Source organism: Silene latifolia, chromosome 3, assembly GCF_048544455.1.
Source record: "Silene latifolia isolate original U9 population chromosome 3, ASM4854445v1, whole genome shotgun sequence".
NCBI classification, from domain to species: domain Eukaryota; kingdom Viridiplantae; phylum Streptophyta; class Magnoliopsida; order Caryophyllales; family Caryophyllaceae; genus Silene; species Silene latifolia.
This window is the reverse complement of record NC_133528.1, coordinates 14,616,195-14,638,309: the sequence shown is the minus strand read 5'-3', so window position 1 is coordinate 14,638,309 and position 22,115 is coordinate 14,616,195. Positions and strand designations below refer to the sequence as shown.

At 39.7% G+C, this 22,115-nt stretch overlaps 1 protein-coding gene, 1 non-coding gene and 2 pseudogenes across 2 annotated transcripts; 3 read left to right on the top strand and 1 right to left on the bottom strand.

Annotated features, from left to right (window-relative positions):
* The first annotated feature begins 4,051 nt into the window (after nucleotides 1-4,051).
* LOC141650799 (U1 spliceosomal RNA) lies at nucleotides 4,052-4,212 on the top strand. The gene has a single exon (XR_012546814.1). It is a non-coding gene; the product is annotated as a U1 spliceosomal RNA (small nuclear RNA).
* Nucleotides 4,213-5,559: 1,347 nt separating this feature from the next.
* On the top strand, nucleotides 5,560-5,692 carry LOC141650116 (U1 spliceosomal RNA; annotated as a pseudogene).
* A 1,344-nt stretch (nucleotides 5,693-7,036) lies between these two features.
* Nucleotides 7,037-7,704, bottom strand: LOC141647264 (histone H3.2). The gene has a single exon (XM_074455383.1). The coding sequence runs from the start codon at nucleotides 7,617-7,619 to the stop codon at nucleotides 7,209-7,211; it is 411 nt and encodes a 136-aa protein (XP_074311484.1). The 5' UTR covers nucleotides 7,620-7,704; the 3' UTR covers nucleotides 7,037-7,208.
* A 13,640-nt stretch (nucleotides 7,705-21,344) lies between these two features.
* On the top strand, nucleotides 21,345-21,474 carry LOC141650196 (U1 spliceosomal RNA; annotated as a pseudogene).
* The last annotated feature ends 641 nt before the right edge of the window (nucleotides 21,475-22,115 follow it).

The following is a 22,115-nucleotide window of genomic DNA, read 5'->3' as shown; positions in this document are numbered from 1 at the left end:
ACAAATTATCCCCAATTTGATAATCATTCCTTGATCAAAATTCAATTCTAGCCAACTGCAAGTAGAACCTAAGTTTTTCTCTTCAACCTCATCAATTCTTCAATTGCAACACGTAAAATCGTAAGTTTTCCCTATACTCAATTCTTTTTTAGGTTCCACCTTCACGTCAAGTAATATGATCAAAAGAATTATTTGATTGCTATTAACGTTTCTTTGATTGGATTATATATCAACCACAGGAAGTGATTTTTATGTTCGATTAGCGATTCCAGGGATTATTGCTGCTCATGGTTGTTTAGGTCGATTAATCATTCTTCGGAACCATATCACATCCCGGATTGTTAAAGTGGAGAACTAAACAAAAAATTCTCTTTCTTCGCTGTTTGAGGGCCTTTAAAGGTGCATAGGAAATGGCTAGAGCATAGTATCTGGGATTGGTTGTTAGGCAATTCGACAAATAAAGCTTCCGCTCCAAAACAAGGGACGCTGGTGTGTGGGTCTCTAACCTCATTGATTCGCCGACTCACCATATATAGGACGAGAAAGCAAAGTCAATATGATGGAAGAGGATGCTCAATTGGTACAGTCCTTGCCTTTAATTTCTAGACTTCCAATGGATGTATTGATGTCTACATACAAAAGACACCGACCGAGTACCCAGTTATATCCGGCCATCCGGGTGTTGGTTGGGTATCCTTGGTAGCCACGACTTAGACTTAGAATCAGAGGGAGTATTATCCTAGCAACATCTCCATCGCTGACATCAACGACAAAGCGAACACCCTTAAACAAATTAGTTTCTAGTAATGTTGGCCTTTAATGGTTTAGCTTTCATTTGTTGATGGCCAATCCCAAGGAACTTAAAACAAATTAAACTCTCTGAACAATCTATATGTTGCTCATCTCAAGAAACCCCCTCTATGGTTTCATTGTTGTCGATGACAATTTTTGATCAAATTATTGGTGCGAAATTAAGTGCCCAAGTGTCATACGAGCATCAAACGATCCATGAGTTAAGACTTAAAAGTGCCACAAATCGGTATGTGAACGCCTATAAATTAAAGTGTTGAAGCAACTTAGAATACGACCCACCAAAGTTACGATATTTCTGATCAACTAGAGTATTATTCAAAGGCCAAATACAATGGGAGGATTAGGTGTGGCAGATTAGCAGATAAAAAATGCAAGCATGCTCTTTAAGTGGCGGTGGCATTTTTCAATGGAACACGATTCACTTTGGAAAATAATTATTTGTTCAATACATGAGCTCAAACCAGATGGAGTGTTTAGAAGTGACGGTAAAGTTGCGAAGTATGGCTTGTGGAAGTTTATATGCTCTACTAGTGACTGGAATCTGCACATTGAACAAGTTACAAAACATGGTACCAAATTACAAGTCGGACGAGGGAATAAAATCAAATTTTGGGAGGATCTCTGGATTGGCAATGTAACACTCAAAGAAGGATTTCCCGACTCTTTAGTGTTTCAGTTCAGAAAAACGACAAGGTGGCTGACATGGGTACTTGGCAAGGAGACGAATGGGTTTGGCAATTGCAATGGAGAAGACAACTGTTTCAATGGGAATTGTTACTCTAGACAATTCTGGTGCTTTGAGAAGTCAAGTTACTACACAGCTAAGTCTTTCGTCGACCGGATTAAAGCAGTTGGTTCAACCAAGTTTGGAAAGGACTCGCACCACCAAGGTACAAAATACTTTAATGGGCAATAATATGGGAAAGGGTGAACATAAGAGATAGGATACTGAAGTGGTAAGTAATGAATTGGGATGAAAGTAAATGTATTTTTGTAGTGAGTGTTTGGAGACCGTCTATCACCTTATTCTTGCATTGTAAATTCTCGTGACAACTATGGACTGATACTTGTGATGTGTGGGGGTTGACTTGAATTTGTCCCTTGGAGATTGATGATGCTTTTCTTGTATGGAATAACTCTCACTTTGTTGTATTTGAGAAATGACTTTGGGAAGCATTTTTCATTGCTATAGTGACGATTATATGGGAGGTGAGAAATGAAGCTATTTTTGAGAACAAGTTGCCTTGAATTGCTGGCCCTCCATGATGGATAAATTGCTTTTAAGGGTTGGTGTGTGGTGCAAATCATGGAAGGAAAATGTACTTTATACGTTGGAGGAATGGTTGAACAATTGGAAATCGTTGCGATCGTTCAAGGAATAAAGGATTATGAAAAGAAGGGCTCCGAGAGTTGGTGCTTGAACCCAATATGCAAGGTTTCTGTTTTTTTTTTTTGAAAAGGATTCAATGTTTTAGTTGTTTTACCCTTCTTAATAAAAAAAAAAGGGTATTGTCCCTGACCCCTTCTATCATACCCTTCACGAGGAAGACTTACTGATTAACTTTATCTATTTTTTTTTTGCCAATCTCTAGTAGCTTGCTATTAAACTCTATGCATAATCAGTATCTTATTAGGGTATTGTCTAAAGAAACCCCTTGTATGATTTTATTGTTGATGTTCATGCTATCAATTTTCATGTAGCTTTCTCATATTTTATGGTCTTGTGACTTGTGGTAGATTCAAGGGGTGTTGAGACTCTGAGATTAATTTCCCAGGAACACGAGAGACGTCCAGATTGAGTTCTTTAACAATTTGAAGGAAGGAAGCTGTTATGCTGTCAAGTCTCGGAAATTCTCTCCATCAACAGCCCTTTGCCTGCTGCTTCTAGCCTTGCACAAAATGACGAATTTCATTTGTAGAGGAGGGGGAGGAGATACAAGCGTTACTCCAGATGTTTGACAAGATTGGTGACAAGCTTTCAACACTTACTTCCTCGACTTGATTTTAAGCTAACTCGTGTATGTAACTCTGCCTGCTTTCTTCATTTACATTGTCATTTTCTTGAATGGCCGCGGTCTTTACTCATAATCATCTTTTAATCTTTCTCACTTTTCTGGCTATTTTTTTGAAGATTGGTTTATAGGAGAAACAATTAACTCTAAAGCTTTCAAATACCATTTAAAATAGACGACCTTATTAGAGCAAAACACTGGACTTCAATGTTAGCTATGTTACTCTTGGTTCCAAGTGTCTCACCCTTGGGTATGTCAGAACACTGCTAATTTATGAAAAGTGTGAATATTAGTCTAAAATGAAGTGTCCGACTCTCAACCAACTATTTATGTGTTAAGAGTGCCACACGTGGCTATGTGAATGCATATGAAGTGTTAAAGCAACATAGAATATATATGACCCAAAGTTCCGATATTGTAGCCAGACCCCTTCCATCATTTAATAGAGTAATCGTTTGGCATAGCTACATATGACGAGCCATTTAGTATGCCACATGATTGATCAAAAATTAACTATATGGACCAGGATTATATGGACCGGCAATGTGACACACATCCTTCCCAATAAATCCAACTTATTGATTTATTGGGAGAGAGTAACTTCAAAACCACTTCAGTAATACCATGTTGACTTGCCAATCCTAGTCCAAGCTTAGTCGCTTTTGCTTCTGCAATATACGGATTCCGGACACAACTTTTTGTAGTTTCTACTCAGGTTCACGATCCACACTAACCTACCGTCATGAATGAGTGACTGAGCCCCTAAATTCACCAACCCAACCAACTAAACTACCATGTCTTCATTTACCTTCCATGTCCCTGGTGATGGAGGTTGGCTCCTCTCATAAACCTGTCCGTAGCTGGCGTACTTGCATTTCCATCATGATATTTGTATTCCTCCTAGGCCGTATAACAATCGGACTTTCAAAAAAAAAAAAAACAATTGTACTGTGTGTTACATCAAATATATTACTGCCAGTATATTACTCCTATACTTCTGCTGACCGTTGCATCCTACGTCCAAATAATTAATAGATACACAGCAGTTTTGATTGACAATGAATTGGATCTCAGCATCAAGAGTAAAAAGTTCAAAATTAAGATGGTAGAGCCCGTAGAACCGTAGAGGCCTAATAGTTTACGGTTTTATGTATCCCACATCGCTCAGGAACCACAGAGAAGTGAATACTACTCGTATAAATATAAAAGGATGGACAACTTGAAAGTCACTTACCTGGACGGGGTCAATGGTTGATCAAGAAGACTCATGGCCTGGGTTGGTGACCTTCATTGCACGCTGGAGGGGTGCCTACCTAACGTCTCCCCAAGTGGGAGCTCGTACGTCATAATTTATTACTATGGGGGCCTGCGTTCGCGCGGCCCCTACCATTCTCAAGTCGTAAATTTGTAAATCAGCACTTACCGTCTCAAAATCAAATGCAAGTCCATCTGGATTTCTTTTTACACACCTCATCTCCAATGGCTGACTAAAGTTTCTTAATACGGGGACATTCAAATATGACGAGCCTATTTCTACGTATATGACGAGCCTATTTCTTGTTCCCGTGGGATCATTAATGACTTACACTTGGCCATAATGCGTTTTTGCCTTTTTGGCGGGGTTCAGATGGCAATTACATGAAAATTCATTACAACATCGAAGCCTTAATCCTAGAATGATTTGGGGTCGACTGACATGAATGTCCTTCAGAACTGCGTGTCTTCTATATAGTCTTTCTTACCAAACAAATATCGCGGCTGATGGAGAACCCATCCTCAATGGCTCCTCAGATTATGAAAGCACGATACTACAAAATGTGCCCGTCTTGGAAGTCATGAGTCATGACCTTAGTTTTATATGGAGGAGCATCTGGGCCGGGGTCGAAGGCATTGGTGTTGGAGGGTATTTAAATGGTGAATAGGGAACGACTAGAGCTTAGCATCTGGGATTGTGCCGAGCTGCCAGGCATTTCGACAAATAATGTTCATAGGTCATCAATAGGCTCGTCAAATGGGTGGCTAATTACAACAAGGGTTATGATAAATACAACCCACTGGGTTGTATTTAAGCAACTAAAATAGGAAATAAATAGTTAATATAAGTATTAATTGCATTGATTTATGTGTAATTTACTCTCTAATTTCTAAATTAATACCAAATATAGAAAGGTATTAAATGTTTAAATAAAACCCAGTGGATTATATTTATCATTTTCCTTAAAACAAATGTGTTGAGATAGTGTTTTTACTTCTATGCACCAGTAAAGAAATCTCACCTAACTCTTGGTACCATACGGAGGAGGATCGGATTAAGAGAAACACAAATGAAGAGTTCGTGTATATTAACGGAGATGTGGATATCAGTATGTTGGCCATGAACAAGAGAGGCGAGATTGTAGGGCGGACGTCTAAACGAGTGAGTGGTTGGTCTCTGGTTGTTGCTTCGAATCAGTTGCGACCAGATATGGACTGGAGACAGTCAGATTGCATAATAGAGTGATAGGACTAAAATTGTCGTCGAAGTAATGGTTCAAATATCATTAACTCTTTGATGAAGAAGTTTGAAAAGAACGAGGCACTATATCTCTTTAAAATAAAGATCTATTGAAGTACCACATCGTATGTGAAAGAAAAGAGTGAAAACATAATACATATATAAGATTAAAGAAAGACATCGATCAAATTACTTACCAACCCATCTACTACAGATGGGTAGCCTTCAAAAATAATTTATTTACTTACCTGGATGGGGTCAATGATCAAGAAGACTCATGGCCTAGGTTGGCTAGCCTACCTAACGTCTCCTCAAGCGGGAGATCGTACATCATAATTTTTTACTATGGGGGTCAGCGTTCGCGTGACCCCTGCCCATTACTAGTACAATGTTAATAGGTTTAGTTTAATTTAACATGTATTTCATCATACAATTATTAATTTTAATCAAAATATATTGTCTCATGCAGCAGAGGGTTGGACTCACAAAACTTGACCAAAGATAACCTAGTGCTTTTCATTTTATTTTTTATTTTTTTTGGTACATTCAGTGCTTTTCATCATACATATGGTCTCTTGCTGATATCTTCCTTTTGAGGGTCAAGTTTGACGTTAATTTTTTAAAGTCCAACTCATTGATTCGAAATCAGATTATTTACATTGTAATATCAACAAAATTAATAGAGTTATGAGAAAAATAATTGGATGTCCTTAGTTATCTCATTCTGATATTTACAAAACATAAACATAATTTTTTCGAAGATATACAAGTGCCGTATTGCCAATCAACCAAGCTTAAGAAAAAATGTGAACACATTGAAAAATTGAAGAGCGAACGTTGCTTACTTCAGTTCCGTCTTAGCAATTAAAGCTTTTTCTTCCACCATTTTGAGTGATACTGGAACAAGATCAACAATGTATCTTCTAGCCTTGAAGACTCAGATATTTAATTTAGTTTATTGGAGTACCACATCGGTCATTAAGAATAGGAGGGAGTATTATAAATGGGTTGTTTTTTTACAACAATATCCTTATATTTACACAATGACCACTTGTGATCCACTCACCAACCCAATAATTTAATCTCTTATATTCACTTTACTTTTCATCTTTGCCCCTACTTTTACCCTTTTTTCTTAAATATCCCATTTTTTACCATGTTACCATTGGTGTGGTACGAAGTGAGTAAAATGGTGAGAGGATCCAATCTCTTTTATTTTGTCATTGAAAGGAAATTTGAAGGTATCAGAATAACAGTAGAGTAAAAAAAAACCGAATATCCCGTCTCATGGACTCGTGATATAATAAGAGGCTAGTGATTTTGATTTTGAGCCATAGTCCTAAATCCCCAAATCTTAACTAATGTCTTGTTTTTGACAAACTCAGCTTTTAAAGTAAGGGATATTATTTAAAGGTGACAGAATAATTGTAGAGTAAACAAAATCGAGTTTCCTGGCATTGTGAAGAGCTCTTTTCATGGCAGATAACATAAAACCGTCTCATAGCGCTCTGAATTTATGTAACAGAATGCTGTAATCTCTAACAAGGCTCAATCTAATACCCAGAATCTAATAAATCGTCACAGATGATTCTGTCGAAATCACAATAATCTTACAGCTTATCAGAATCTAATAAATCGTCACAGCTTATTCTAATAAATCGTCACAGATGAAATATTGGCTTCATAAGATCAACACAGCAATTTTTTCGACCGAAAATTAACACAACTCATTAATTTCATTTCCATAGCTAAAAAGCTTTACAGCACCATAACTCTAAACCACTAAAAACTACCAGAAATCACATTAATCCGAACAACATTAGCTAAAACAAACTAATTAAACCCGATTAACCAACTAATTAAACCCAATTCACCGATAAATTAAGCCCTTAAGCCCTCTCACCCCTAATCCTCCTAGCAAGCTGAATATCCTTAGGCATAATAGTAACCCTCTTAGCATGAATAGCACACAAATTAGTATCCTCAAACAACCCAACCAAATACGCCTCAGCCGCTTCCTGAAGCGCAGCCACAGCTGAACTCTGAAACCGTAAATCAGTCTTAAAATCCTGAGCAATCTCTCTAACCAGCCTCTGAAACGGAAGCTTCCTGATCAACAACTCAGTACTCTTCTGGTACTTCCTGATTTCCCTTAGCGCCACGGTTCCGGGTCTGAACCTGTGTGGCTTCTTCACTCCTCCGGTTGCTGGGGCTGACTTTCGGGCTGCCTTTGTTGCCAATTGCTTTCTTGGAGCTTTTCCTCCGGTTGATTTTCTGGCGGTTTGCTTGGTTCGAGCCATTTGTTATCACACTTAGATTAAAACACAAATTATAGAATAAGACGGTTTTTTTGTTGTGGAGTTGAGTTTGGTGTGAGGAATGTGAGGGATTTGATGGGGGTTTTATAGTGTGGAATTTGGGGAAATTTGAGAGAAGCGGGAAGTTTTGAAAATTTGATTAAAATGCGCAAAGTGAAAAGTTTTGTGTTTAGAGCATGAGAGCCGTTAGATGATGATGTGATCTACGGTTGATATATTGTGTTGGAAGTGTCACACGGATCGCAATCCGGATGGATGATATTTGTTGGCTTGCTGCCTTGTTAGTTTGGCGCCTAGTTTTCGCGGGGGGTTTTTGAAGTTCAAAAGTTTTGTAATGGATTTTTTCGAAATAATATTCAAAACAAATTTTGTTGGTTTGGTCTAATTTATTTTGAAGAACAAATTGATTATCTATTTTATTTTTTGTAGTATAAATAAAAATGTAGGCAGTATATAAAATTGCATTACGGAGTATTATCTCTCAAAAAAAATGAAATTGCATTATTATTAGAGACAATCTTATCTATTGATACGAAAATGAATAAGGCAAGTGAACTCGATGAGGAATCGGAACAGGGAACTGTATCCTACTTGGGTTCGAATACTACTCCAAGACTCGAGTCCTAATTCAGTTCATTGAAGATTACTTATTTCCATTACTATTATTATTAGGAATAAGAATAAAAGTTTCCTAAAAAACTTTTATGATTTTATTTAAGCAAAGAATTATTAGGAGTATTGTTTAGATTTGGTTATTAGCAAATAAGGCAATTATGCCATAGTTGATTTCGTGTGGAGCAAGGCAAGGGCCGGTTTCCTACACTATAAATAGGAGTCGATTTCTTTGTTATTAATCATCGAATTTTAATAAAAACTCAGAATTTCTCGTTTGCATATTTGGTGTAAACTTTGGTACGACGCGATCGTTCCGACTCCGTTATTACTTGACGCGTTTCGAGTATTAACCTGATTGTGAGCTATAGGTCTAGCAAGCAATCCCCATTGAACGAGCTATAGGTCTAGTTCGCTCAAATATCCTTTGTTTCTTTACCTTACTTCGTTCATCATCAAACCAAAATTGACCCTTAATTCATTAAACAATCGGGCGTGTGACTCTTAGTTCACAAAGTTGCTTCCGCATCTATCGAAAATTGTTATATTTTCGTATCATTAGTGGCATCGAGACACAGTTAGAAATCCTAATTCAATGGCCGAATTCGACGATGAAACCCTACTAGCTCAAGTACGAGATTATCTACGCACGAGACCGACAGGACTCGAACCGGTCTTAGACGAAGCCCATAGACGAGTTCAAGGTCACGAACTTCCGGAGTTCACGGGAGGCACCGACCCGAAAGACTACCTCGATTGGGAGCGCAAGATCGATCGAATGTTTGACTTTAAAGACTTGGAGGATGACAAACGGTGCAAGTATGCTATTCTCAAATTGAGTCGGGGAGCATCGTTATGGTATGAGAGTCTGAAATCAAAGAGAGCTCGAGAAGGAAAAGCAAAGATTACATCTTGGGAATCTTTGAAACGGAAGCTAAAGAAGAGGTATGTACCTGCGACATATAAGCTTTCTTTGTATCGTAAAATTTCTGATTTGATGCAAGAAAAACTGAGTATTAGTGAGTACATTGATGAGTTTGAAAAATTGGCCTTAATGGGAGAAGTAGAGGAGAATGAGGAGCGAGAAGATGTCTCGGTTTTTTTATGAGGGCTTAATCGAAACATTGCTAATCTTTGTCGAGATGTATCCCTTTTCTGATTTCGATACTTTATGTGGGTTGTGCTTAAAGTTTGAGGCGCAAGGGAATAAGAGGTATGGTATGAGTGGCTCAAATAAGGTCAGAACTTGGTCTCAACCAGAAACTTCTGAGGCAAGTGGGTCAAATACCGTCACCAATTCAGGTTATAAACCCGCTACTACAACTGTAGCTACTGCTGCTGCTACAAAAACAAGTGCACCACCGAGGGAGCAAAGCTTAACCAAGGTCCGATGCTTCAAGTGTCAAGGTTTTGGACATTATCAAAATGCTTGTCCTAACAAGCGAATTGTTACATTAAGGGAAGCGGTGGCTGTCCGTGATGACTTGCTAGTTGAGGAGGACGAGTCACTTGGTGGGGTGTTTAATCTCAATGAAGTCGAGGAGGAAAACTTGGATGTCGTGGCTTATGAGGCACCGAACTACGATGTAAGCTTGGTAATTCGTACTTTGCAGGTCCAATCCGAACCAATAAGGCCTGAAATGGAACAACGAGATCAGCTATTCCATACAAAATGTCAAATAAATGATAGGTGGTGTAGTGTGATCATCGATGGTGGGAGTTGTACTAACGCGGCTTCGAGTGAGATGGTTTCAAAATTGGCGTTGCAAACAACGGCTCATCCCGAGCCTTATGCTTTACATTGGCTAAATGACGGCAAGAAAGTGCAAGTCTCAAAACAGGTTCGTATTTGTTTCACCATGGGTTCTTATGAAGACGAGGTCTTATGCGATGTGGTTCCTATGGACGCGTGCCACGTTCTCTTAGGTAGACCTTGGCAATATGATCGGGATGTTACACACATGGGTCGGAGCAATGAGTATACATTGTTCTCTAAAGGAAAGAAGGTAGTGTTAAAGCCTATGACTTCTCAGGCCGTCCGAGCTATGCATTCTGGTCGTAAAAGGAGTCCGAGTCTCTCAATGCTAGCAATAATGGAAAGACATGAGTTTGAGCTAGATAAGAAAGCGTGGATGGAAAACAACATTGGTTCGTCATTAAATTTCGACCTACCACCAGTTTGGGACGAATATGCTGATGATGGGGCGTATGATGCTATGGTCAAGGAACCGTGTTATTTATGCAATTCTGCCAGGAATTCGAATTTTTGTTGAACCAATCACGCATGCAATCAATGCGTACAAGTTTCTTGTACAACAATGTTGTTATTTAAATCAATTGCGGTACTAAAAGTCACGCAAAATGCGCAAATTGCCGATCGTTCGATGAGCTTATTTGGCAATGCGGGTAGAGACAAGGTGTCTATGGTTGTGCACGGAGGGAGGTGGGGTGGATGGCACAAGGACACGCTAAAATCAAGTGAAAGGAACAAGATGCAGCCAAGTGACGAAGATGATTCGAGCTCGCCGTTTGCATACGTCCTTTTGTTTGCCTATTTGTTCATCTTATTCGTATTTCATCCCGGTGAATTCCAACAACTAGAATTGAGGACAATTCCTTTTAAAGGAGGAGGGGATGATACGAAAATGAATAAGGCAAGTGAACTCGATGAGGAATCGGAACAGGGAACTGTATCCTACTTGGGTTCGAATACTACTCCAAGACTCGAGTCCTAATTCAGTTCATTGAAGATTACTTATTTCCATTACTATTATTATTAGGAATAAGAATAAAAGTTTCCTAAAAAACTTTTATGATTTTATTTAAGCAAAGAATTATTAGGAGTATTGTTTAGATTTGGTTATTAGCAAATAAGGCAATTATGCCATAGTTGATTTCGTGTGGAGCAAGGCAAGGGCCGGTTTCCTACACTATAAATAGGAGTCGATTTCTTTGTTATTAATCATCGAATTTTAATAAAAACTCAGAATTTCTCGTTTGCATATTTGGTGTAAACTTTGGTACGACGCGATCGTTCCGACTCCGTTATTACTTGACGCGTTTCGAGTATTAACCTGATTGTGAGCTATAGGTCTAGCAAGCAATCCCCATTGAACGAGCTATAGGTCTAGTTCGCTCAAATATCCTTTGTTTCTTTACCTTACTTCGTTCATCATCAAACCAAAATTGACCCTTAATTACTCTTAAAATACTCCGTAGGAAACCCAACCTTTAAGAAAAAAATATCTTGGTCTAGGGTTTCCTAGGGTTTCTGTCTTTTTTTCTCTGTGTCTGTCAAATTGCGTCTTTGATCTTCCTCTCTCTCGAGGATTTACTCACGACCCTGGTTGTGAGTAGGTCTGCGTTTTTGTTTCTTGTTTGTGTGGTTTTATGTGCAGGTGTCAATGGAAAGTGGAACGATGGGCCATCATCGGGAAGGGAAACAGCCAATGGTAGAGGAGGAGGAACCGCTAGAATGGGAGGAGGAAATTGTGGGTGGTACGGAGGAGGGGAAAATTCTACTGGTGGCGAAATTGTGGGCGTCGAGGGCCATTAACGTGAAGGCGGCCATCGACACAATGATTAAACTTTGGAATCCTTCGAAACCAATCATGGGCAACGTAGTGGATGCGAAAGAGAAGAAATTTATCTTCTGGTTTGAGTCTGCGCGGGATAAGGCGAGGGTTTTGGAGGGCCAACCATGGCACTTCGACAAATTCATGTGGTGTTTCGACGAGCCAAACCAATCCGGTAAGATCTCTGATTCGTCGCTGCACTTATTTCCCATTTGGACACGAATCTACGATCTCCCAATTGCTGGTAGAACGAGTTTGGCTAATGCGAGACGGATGGGGAATTGTCTTGGTAATTTTATGCATTTTGAGCACGACCCTAACCCTGAACTTGATAGGGCTATTAGGGTGAGGGTGTTGTATGATATTCGGAAACCGTTAAAAGCATCTATCCCTATACGAGTTCGTGATGGGCGTACGATAAACTTCAGTGTGAAATACGAGCGACTACCAACTTATTGTTATGGATGTGGGATGATCGGGCATGGAGAAAAAGACTGCGATGAGGGACCGTACGAAGAAGAGGAGCTAAAGTTTGGCGACTGGTTACGAGCATCGCCATGGAAGGTGACTAAAACATCCAAAGAAGTGTCAGGGAAGGCTGCTCGAGACCTTAGGGCAAAATTTGATGAGGTGAGTGAGAAGGATTCAGAAGAGACTATCAATAACATGATTGAGAAACTGAAGCATATCGCTCTTGACTTACGTTCTAAGAAGGCTCGACCTGAGAATAGCAGTGGGAATGATGGGGAGAATGCTGGAGGGGATGGCGGGTATTTGAAGGTGCACGTGTTATCTGGGGAATCTGACACGGGGAAGGGGGAGGGGCTTGAGCAGGCGACAGTGGTGAGTGAGGTGAGGGAGATCGAGCAGTTTGGAGAGGTGAGGACTCTGGTTGCTGAAAGGGACATACCAGGGGTGGTTGAGGAGGTGTTTGGGGAGGGGAGACAGGAGACAGGGCACATTAACCTGTCCACTGTGTATTCGGGGGGAAAGGAGAAGGGTGGAGGAGGGAGCTCGAGGAGTTGGGTGCGGCTGGTCAGGCCGTTAGGAGATGGTAAGGGGGATGTGAGAGAGATGGGAGGAAGGGCAGAAGGGCTCAACTCGGGAAATTCGAAGAGGAGTAGGGATGAGGAAGTTGTGGAGGGGAGTCAGAAGAGGGTGAAACCTAACAGAGACGGGGGCGTCTTGATACCTGAGGCGGAGGTTGACAGTGGTCAACCCCGCCGGGCCCAATGAGTATTCTAAGCATTAACTGTCGGGGCTTGGGCAACCCCGACACGGTCACTGCGCTTCGTGCTTTGGTACGGAGAGAGGCCCCGGCCATTCTTTTCTTATGTGAGACTAAATTGAGTGGTCGTGAAATGAGGAGGGTGAGGGAGCGGTTTGATGGTTACTTTGGGATGGAGGTTGATAATGTAGGAAGGTCGGGGGGTTTAGTGATGTTGTGGCGTAAGGAGGTGGTGTGTTCTTTTGTCTCGGCTTCTGTCCATCATATGGACTTTATTGTGCAACGTGAGGGAGGAGATTGGAGGCTTACTGGTTTTTATGGATGGCCGGTGGTGGCCGATCGTCATCTTTCCTGGTCTTTACTAAGACTTTTGGGGAGTCAGTCTCATCTTCCTTGGGTATGTATTGGTGACTTTAACGAGATACTGTTTTCGACGGAGATGAAAGGAGGTAGCCGACCACAGTGGCAGATGAATAATTTTAGGGCGGCTATTGATGACTGTGGACTGAAGGATGTTACATGGGAAGGGTATAACTATTCTTATGATAATGGGCAAGCTGGGGAGGAGAATCGACAGAGCATGCTTGATCGAGCATTTTGTACGGCTTCATGGCAGGTCTTCTTTCCTTTTGCACGGCTGTACTATTTGGATCGCGAATGGTCGGATCATGCCCCGATAAAACTTGTGTTAAATAGCAGGGAAAATGGGCAGCCTAAGAAGCGATGTTTCAGATTCGAGCAGATGTGGGTCGGGAACGAGGAATGCGAGGAGGGTGTGTTGCGTGGGATTGAGAGGGGCAGGGGATCCTTGGATCGTGTGTTGGGTGAATGTGCGGCTGAATTGCGGAAATGGAAGGGTACTAGTATCACGCAGATGGGACGACAAATTGGGAATAAGCAACGACAGTTGAGCAGGCTAAATGAGGCGGAGAGAACCGAGGTAAATGTCCACAGAAGGCGGAAATTGATTGCGGAGTTGGCAGAGTTAAGGAAGAAAGAGGAACAGTACTGGCGACAAAGGTCAAGAGCTTTGTGGTTGAAGGATGGTGATAAAAATACCAAATTTTTTCACATAAGGGCGGGTGAGCGCAAACAGAAAAACTATATTGCCAAGCTTGTGGATGATGGGGGAGTCACAAGGGTTGGGGATGAGGAGGTGGCGCGGGTCGCAAACGAGTATTTCCAAAATTTATTTCTTTCAAGTGGTCCTGTAATACCGGCTGACTTGTTAGCTGGAGTGGCGGGAAGGGTTACCGAGGAGATGAATCAAGGTCTGCGCCGAGAGTATGAGGAAGAAGAGGTTGTCGAAGCGCTTAATCAAATGCATCCGTTGAAGGCACCTGGCCCTGATGGGATGAATGGGTTATTTTATCAAACTTACTGGGGACATGTGGGTGCGGAAGTGGTGCGGACTGTTTTAGCTATTTTGAGGGGACAATTATCGCCACGGTCTTTAAATAAAACTAACATTGTTTTGATTCCAAAGAAGAAAGCCCCGGACAAAATTCGCGATTTTCGACCGATCAGATTGTGCAACGTTGCTTATAAGTTGGTTTCAAAAGTGTTGGCTAATAGACTGAAGTGCTTCCTTGGCGATATTGTGTCAGAAAATCAGAGTGCCTTCACCCCTGGGCGTGCTATCTCAGACAATGTTATGATTGCGTTCGAAATTTTCCATTTCATAAAGAACTCTCAGAGTAAGGAGGGATATATGGCGCTGAAGCTCGACATGGCTAAAGCATATGATAGAGTGGAATGGGCATTTCTTGAGAGGGTGCTCCTGGTGATGGGCTTTGATAGGGAGTGGGTTTCTCGGGTAATGGAGTGTGTGACGACGGTCTCGTTCTCTGTCCTCATAAATGGATACCCTTCGGCTGAGTTCAGACCATCTCGGGGTCTGAGGCAGGGTGACCCATTGTCACCATATTTATTCATCCTTTGCGCGGAAGTGCTTTCTAGCCAGTTGCGGCGAGCTGTGGAAACGGGCTGCTTGCATGGGGTGCGCATTTCGCATTCTGCCCCAGCCGTGTCCCATTTGCTTTTTGCTGATGACAGTATATTTTTTACAAGAGCCCATAGTGATGAAGCTGATAAGATTGCTGAGATCCTGCGTCATTATGAGGAGGCTTCGGGACAGCTGGTGAGCCTTGATAAGACAACTGTTTCTTTTAGTAAGGGGGTGCCAATTCAGAAGCGTAATAACCTTGCAACGAGGTTGGGTGTCACGGCGGTACAGAAACAATCCAGGTATTTAGGCCTTCCCACAGTGGTGGGTCGGTCAAAGAAGGGTTTGACTGATATTTTGCGTGATAAGCTGAGCAAAAGACTGAACGGTTGGCGTGGGAAGATTCTGTCTAGGGCTGGTAGGGAGGTTCTCATAAAGGCTGTGGCCAATTCACTCCCTACCTATGTGATGAGCATTTTTAAAATTCCCGTGCACTTTTGTGATGAGCTTAGAACCCTGATATCTCGGTTTTGGTGGGGGCATGAGGAAGGAAAGAAAGGGATCAGCTGGATGTCGTGGAAACGTTTGTGCCGGCCGAAGAGCCTTGGAGGTATGGGCTTTCGAGATTTCCATATGTTCAATTTGGCGTTATTAGGCAAGCAAGTGTGGCGCCTTTTAATCGAACCTGATAGTTTGTGGGCGAGAATTATGAGGGCTAAATATTTCCCGGGGGGTGATGTCTTGTCTGCGGGGCTTGGTTACAATCCTAGCTACACTTGGAGAGGGATTATTGAGGCTAGGAATGCGCTAAGGAATGGGTGGAGAAGGCGAGTTGGGAATGGGTCAACAACACGGGTGTGGCTTGACCCGTGGCTACCTAAGACTCAGACGGGTAGGGTGCTTTCTCCCGTGGTTGCGGGGCAGGAGGACTTGTTAGTTTCGGAGCTGATGGAGGACGAAGGGGATGGGTGGAAGGTGAGCTTGTTGAACACGCTGTTTTTACCGTTCGAGTGTGAGAGAATTAGAGATATTCGTATCAGTTTGACAAGGCCGGAGGATGCTTGGTATTGGTGGGGTGAAAGGGACGGTATCTTCACTGTTCGGTCAGCGTATAAGTGTCTTGCGGGGGATGCACAAGACATGGATATGGGGAGTATGTCGAATTGGGAGCGAGTTAAATGGCTCTGGAAGCGGCTATGGAACGTCCCGGTATGGCCCCGAGTGAAGCTCTTCTTTTGGCAGCTGTGCAATGAGGCCTTAGCAACAAGGGCGAATATCGCTGCTCGAGTGCGAGGTGAGTCTTCTTTTTGTTCTCTTTGCAATTCCTTCTATGAGTCGAGCTTACATTTATTTCGTGATTGTGCTGTGGCTAAGCGAGTGTGGGAGGGGCTTGGGGTTGAGGCTACTGGTTGGAACGAGGGAGATATACGGGACTGGGTGGAGGCGGCATGGAGGGAGTTAGGGGGTCGGGAACATGCTCTCTTCATGATAGGGTGTTGGGCAATTTGGGAGCACCGCAACAAGGTTATCTTTGATAACATTGAAGTGAACCCGTTAAATGTGATTCGAAGGGCGCGGGATGTGCTAGAGGAAACCGAAGGGAGTGGGGCTGTGGCAGCTAAGCGTGAGAACAGGAGGACGGGTGGGGGGAGAGAAGGGGGTGTGCAAGGCTGGGAAGTGCCACCGGAGGGCTTTGTGAAGATTAATGTTGATGCCGGAGTGAAGGAGGGAGTTGGATCGAGTTTTGGGATAGTGTGTCGCAATGACAGGGGTCGAGTGGAATGGGGTTTGGCGGAGGTGCAGGATCAAGTTCTGGATCCTCATATGGCGGAGGCACTGGCGGTCTTTAAAGGGCTACAGGAGGCGTCACAAAGGGGTCATCGACACGTGATAGTGGAAAGCGATTGTCTTATGGTAGTGGATGCTTTGAAGGGGAAGGCAAGCGGACGTAGCGAATTTTCGCTAGTCGTGGACGATATTGTAGCTTTTTGTTCTTGTTTTACTTCTGTTGTTTGGTCCTTTACGAGTAGAGTAAACAATAGTGTAGCGCACTCTTTAGCGCATTGTCATCCTAGAGTACTTGGTAGAGTAGTTTGGTCGGAAACTTTGCCTGAAAAGGCGAACGATGCTGTTATTTCTGATTTGATTTTAATATAGCAAGACCTCGTGGTCTTACCTTCAAAAAAAAAAAAAAAATTGACCCTTAATTCATTAAACAATCAGGCGTGTGACTCTTAGTTCACAGGTTGCTTCCGCATCTATCGAAAATTGTTATATTTTCGTATCATCTATATTAATACAAAAGACAATACTCAATCCTCAGTGTGCCACGTCATTAATGCAGCCTCTTTTTTTTTTTTTTTTTTTTGGAAATTCATGTTATGGTGGGGAACTGGGGACCCGTTAGTGTGCAATGTATTTATTTCTTCAGATTTCCGTCTTTTCAAACATGCGATAAATTCCGTCTTGCAACAAATTCTATGAAATAATTTTATACATTCCGAATAAATGAAATTAACGGCATATAAGCGGAATAAATTACATAATTAATAATAAAATTACATAATTACGAGAATAAATGACATTACATAACGGGAATGAATTACAGAATAATTGAAATTAACATATAATCGGAATGAATTACATAACTAATAATAAAATTACATAATTACGAGAATAAATTACATTACACTACGGAAAGAATTACACATATTGGGAACGAAAACAATAAATTTATGAAATTAATTATTACAAACAATGTGAATAAATTACATAATTTCTTAAACCAGATAAAACGATATTTTTTTTAAAACAAATAATCCTCTCAGATTTGGCGAGAAAGCCGTTCATCACCGAGGATTTACTTGGAGCAAAAATCCCAAAGAACTTTACTATCACCACAAGACACCGAAATTGGTAGATGACAATGATAGGCTACCGAGTAATTTCTACTACGACAAGCTTTTAAGGCTAAATTAATATTGTCATGTTTAATACGCGTCACCCGTGCAATCTACAAAATAGTCGGATCAATTAAATTCCGAAATTATTTGGTGGACAAAACCATACCATTAAATATAAGAAATAAAATCACATAGTTATGCGTTTTGACTTGAAAAAAACAACTTTTTATGATATGTTTTTTAATTTTTATATTTAATGGCAACAGTTACAGATTATTGTAACCGATAATCTGTAGCATATCCTAGACTATTTTACAATAATCTGTAACATATCAAAAAACATATCATAGACTATTTTACAATAATCTGTAACCGAGTGTGTCACCATTAAATATAATAATTTCCTACATGATTTAAGAAAATTGTCCAAATATATATATAAAAAAAAAGAATTTTATGATGTTTAAAAGCGTAGATCTATGCATATCGAGTTGAAAAAAACAACTTTTTACTTCACAATCATAGATCGATGGTTTTATCAACTAGACATAGACTTTCACTTGCTAAATTTCCACTTGTAATGCAGAAAACTCAATTGGATTCATACACGGGTTTTATTTCTGGACGGGTTAAAATTATGTTCTATAGATAAAGTAAAACAAAAATTAATAATGCAGATAAATGTACAATTTTATCATATTAATTTATTAAAAACACCAAAAGACGTCTCAAAATACGAGTACTGTCACAATATGGAATTTCAATCAATTGATCTAGGGTTTTTATTTGAAAAAACACCATTACGCAGCATAATTTTTGACATGTTTTTTAAAAATATCAGAGAATAAACATGGATTTATATTTTTTTTGTTGACAGGCATAGATCTATGCCTTCCAACTCGGAAAACATGCTACAAACCACAGATCTATAATTGTGAATTAAAATTTTCCAATTCGAAAAACATGCTACAACCACGGATCTATCATTCTGAACTAATACAAATACTAATGATGTTTAACATAAAATTTTCCAAGTCGTCATATTCAATGTTTAATAACAGTACTCATTACTATGCATGAACATCAAAAAATACGCCCGTGCAATTTTAGGCAGTATTTTGAAGAACAGTGATAAAAAAAACAAGACTCACAGCATAACAATTTAATTAATAAATTTTTTACATCACTATTAAAACAGATCTACTATATTATGAACTAAAGTGCAATAGATTTTAACAAAAAAAAAATTAATTGTTTATAGCATTTATAAATCTAATACACTCGTAGATCTAATAAAAGAAGAGGCTAAGAATGCAAGCAATGAAACTTATCTTAAATCTTAATTTGCATGTCGATTTTTTAATTAACATGTTTAACTCAAATTCCGTAATCGATTGTTACATGCAACAATATAAACAATCATTTTAGAAGAAATTCGAATCTAAATTAAAATCATGTAAATAGGCAGCATAAATAACATGAATAAAGTGATGAAAAGTGAAATCACCATGAATATGACATATCTAATAAACGCATCTAAGAACCAGACTTGGAAAATGTGTTCATCTTCATTGATGATCATCTGCATGCGGGAAAAAGAGGTAGGAGAAGCCATTGTTGCTAATCTGCATCAGGGGGGATGAGGGAGGCCATGGGTTTGTGTGATTTTTAGTGAGAGAAGTAGAGTTTTGGTCAGAGAGTGAGGCACGCATGGAGAGAAGGAGAGAAAATCGGAGGCGATATAATGAATGCTAGACGGAAATTTTAGAGTTTGAATGGGTGAGAATGAGTTTATATAGTAAGGGTTATATTTAGGATTTTAGTTCAATTTGGGCTGGATGTAAAATGAACGTGTTGAGCCTAATTACTAAGGTTGTAAGGCCAAATTTGATATCATGTGGCCCTTTTATGTTTGTTCGGGATTTATTTACATAAGGTCCATGTAGTTTATAATTTGAAAAGTACATTAAAATATATCAGTTACGGGCGAGAACGGGAAGAGAAAAAAGACAGTCGCGATTCTCTAAAAAAACGTGCTGGTAATGTTCATAATGACGTTCCTCAAACTACTATTAATTGTACACCAATAACCTCCAGCGTGACAGGTATATATCTTTAATTAATTTTTTACATTTAATATTTATTAACTTCATGAAAGTCTTAATTTTTATTAAAAACGTTGTGTAGAACGTATATGTAGTCCGCCCGATGTTGAGCGCTTAGTGAGAGATCTACGTGCTGAATATGGTGAAGCTTTTAGTGAAGTGAATCCGTTTGTAAATCGAATTGAACAACTATCAGATAATTACAATAGAAATGTACAATCAAAATATTCATAAAAAAACATTCATCTTCCTAAATACATACCCGTGCATCTTTGCACGGGTTTAAAACTAGTTAATCTTTACACCCTTATAAAATCAACTTTTCTAAATCATTAGGTCTCATGAGATACCGTCTCCCACTAATTTAATGGGAGACATAATAAGGAAAAAAGAAATTCAGTGGGTCCCCTACCCATCATGTAAGAGGTCTCTCAATAACGCTATTGAGAAACCGTCATAACACTTATAACACTTCTGTTCAAATTTTGCCCACTTACCCTCATTCCAGTGTAAAAAATGGAATATTCCGTCAAATTTTAAATTTTTCCCCTAAAACCCATAATTTGTAACGAAAATGCCCCTAACCTTATTTCTTTCTTCCATCGCTCCCTCTCTTTCCTTCTCTCTTGTACCTATTTCCTTCTTTTTTCTATCTTTTTGATCTTTCATTCTATCTTCTATCTACCCCCCTCTCTCCTTTTGATGACTATGACGAACTGAGGTCTCGCTACCCTAATTTCAAAAGGAAAAATGCACACGGTGCCCTTGAAGTTTCAAATTTTGCCCGAAATACCCAATTTGTTGTTCCGGAAAAACTTTAAGAGGCTATAACTCGTGTCTACGAGTTCAGAAAGTGATAATTTTTTTTTCAAATCAATGATCTTTCTGATAACTACGATTTGAAAAAAAAATTGTCGTATTTGGATCCCGTGGCTAGGAGTTTTTGTACGTCAAAGGTTTTTTTACCGAACAAACTTTGAGTAACCATATTATTATTATTATTATTATTATTATTATTATTATTATTATTATTATTATTATTATTATTATTATTATTATTATTATTATTATTATTATTATTATTATTATTATTATTATTATTATTATTATTATTATTATTATTATTATTATTATTATTATTATTATTATTATTATTATTATTATTATTATTATTATTAATGCAATTTGTCCAAGCCTTTAGACTTAATCGACAGACAATAAAGATAACTCATCTCGTGATATTTGCTTGTGTTTTTAGCTGATTGAAATTTGCTCAAGGCGACACATGAAAAGTATTGTATTAGTTCATTAATTATTGTAAAATGCTTTTAAAAACAAATTACTTGCCTGGACGGGGTCAATGATCAAGGTTCATGGCCTAGGTTGGTGCGCCTGCCTAACGTCTCTCTAAATGGGAGATCGTACGTTATAATTTTTAACTGTGGGGGTCTGCGTTCGCGTGACCCCTGCCCATTGCTATTACAAACTTATGCCCATTGTGCTCATGCAGCATATGGCAATGAAGTAATCATATGAGGTTCGACATCCACGCAAAATCAAAAAACATAGATGTTCATAGGTTTTAGACAAAAACAAGAGGTAACACAGTGAAATCAACTACTGTGCCCATGACTCATTTATGTCTTAACATCCTTTTGCTCGACATTGCTCATTGCCTTCTTTAGTTGTGACGATTCAGACGAGGGAAAATATTTCTCTATAAAAGCCTTCTTCATCTTGAGCCTCGTCGTTTCAATACAACCCGAAGGTAGATAATAAAGCCAGTATCGTGTCGCTCCTTGCACGGAGAAAGTGAACGTTCTGAGTTGCTGTGATCCTCTATATGTGATCCACTAAAACTTGGTGCCTCGACCTAACACAGTAACACGCCTACCCCGTCTATCCTTCTTCTTTTTTCGCTTTTCTTCTAGGGAGGTTGGGTCACACATGCAAATATTTAAATGCTCAAGTTAAGCACAGGAGTTGATAATAATGATAATTGTTTAGGCTTAAAAACAACCACCTCTCAGCCTTATTGTCAACCATAGAACGGGTCCTAACGAGCTCTCGCTATGGCTAGGTCGTCTACTAAAACATGCTTAGTCTAATT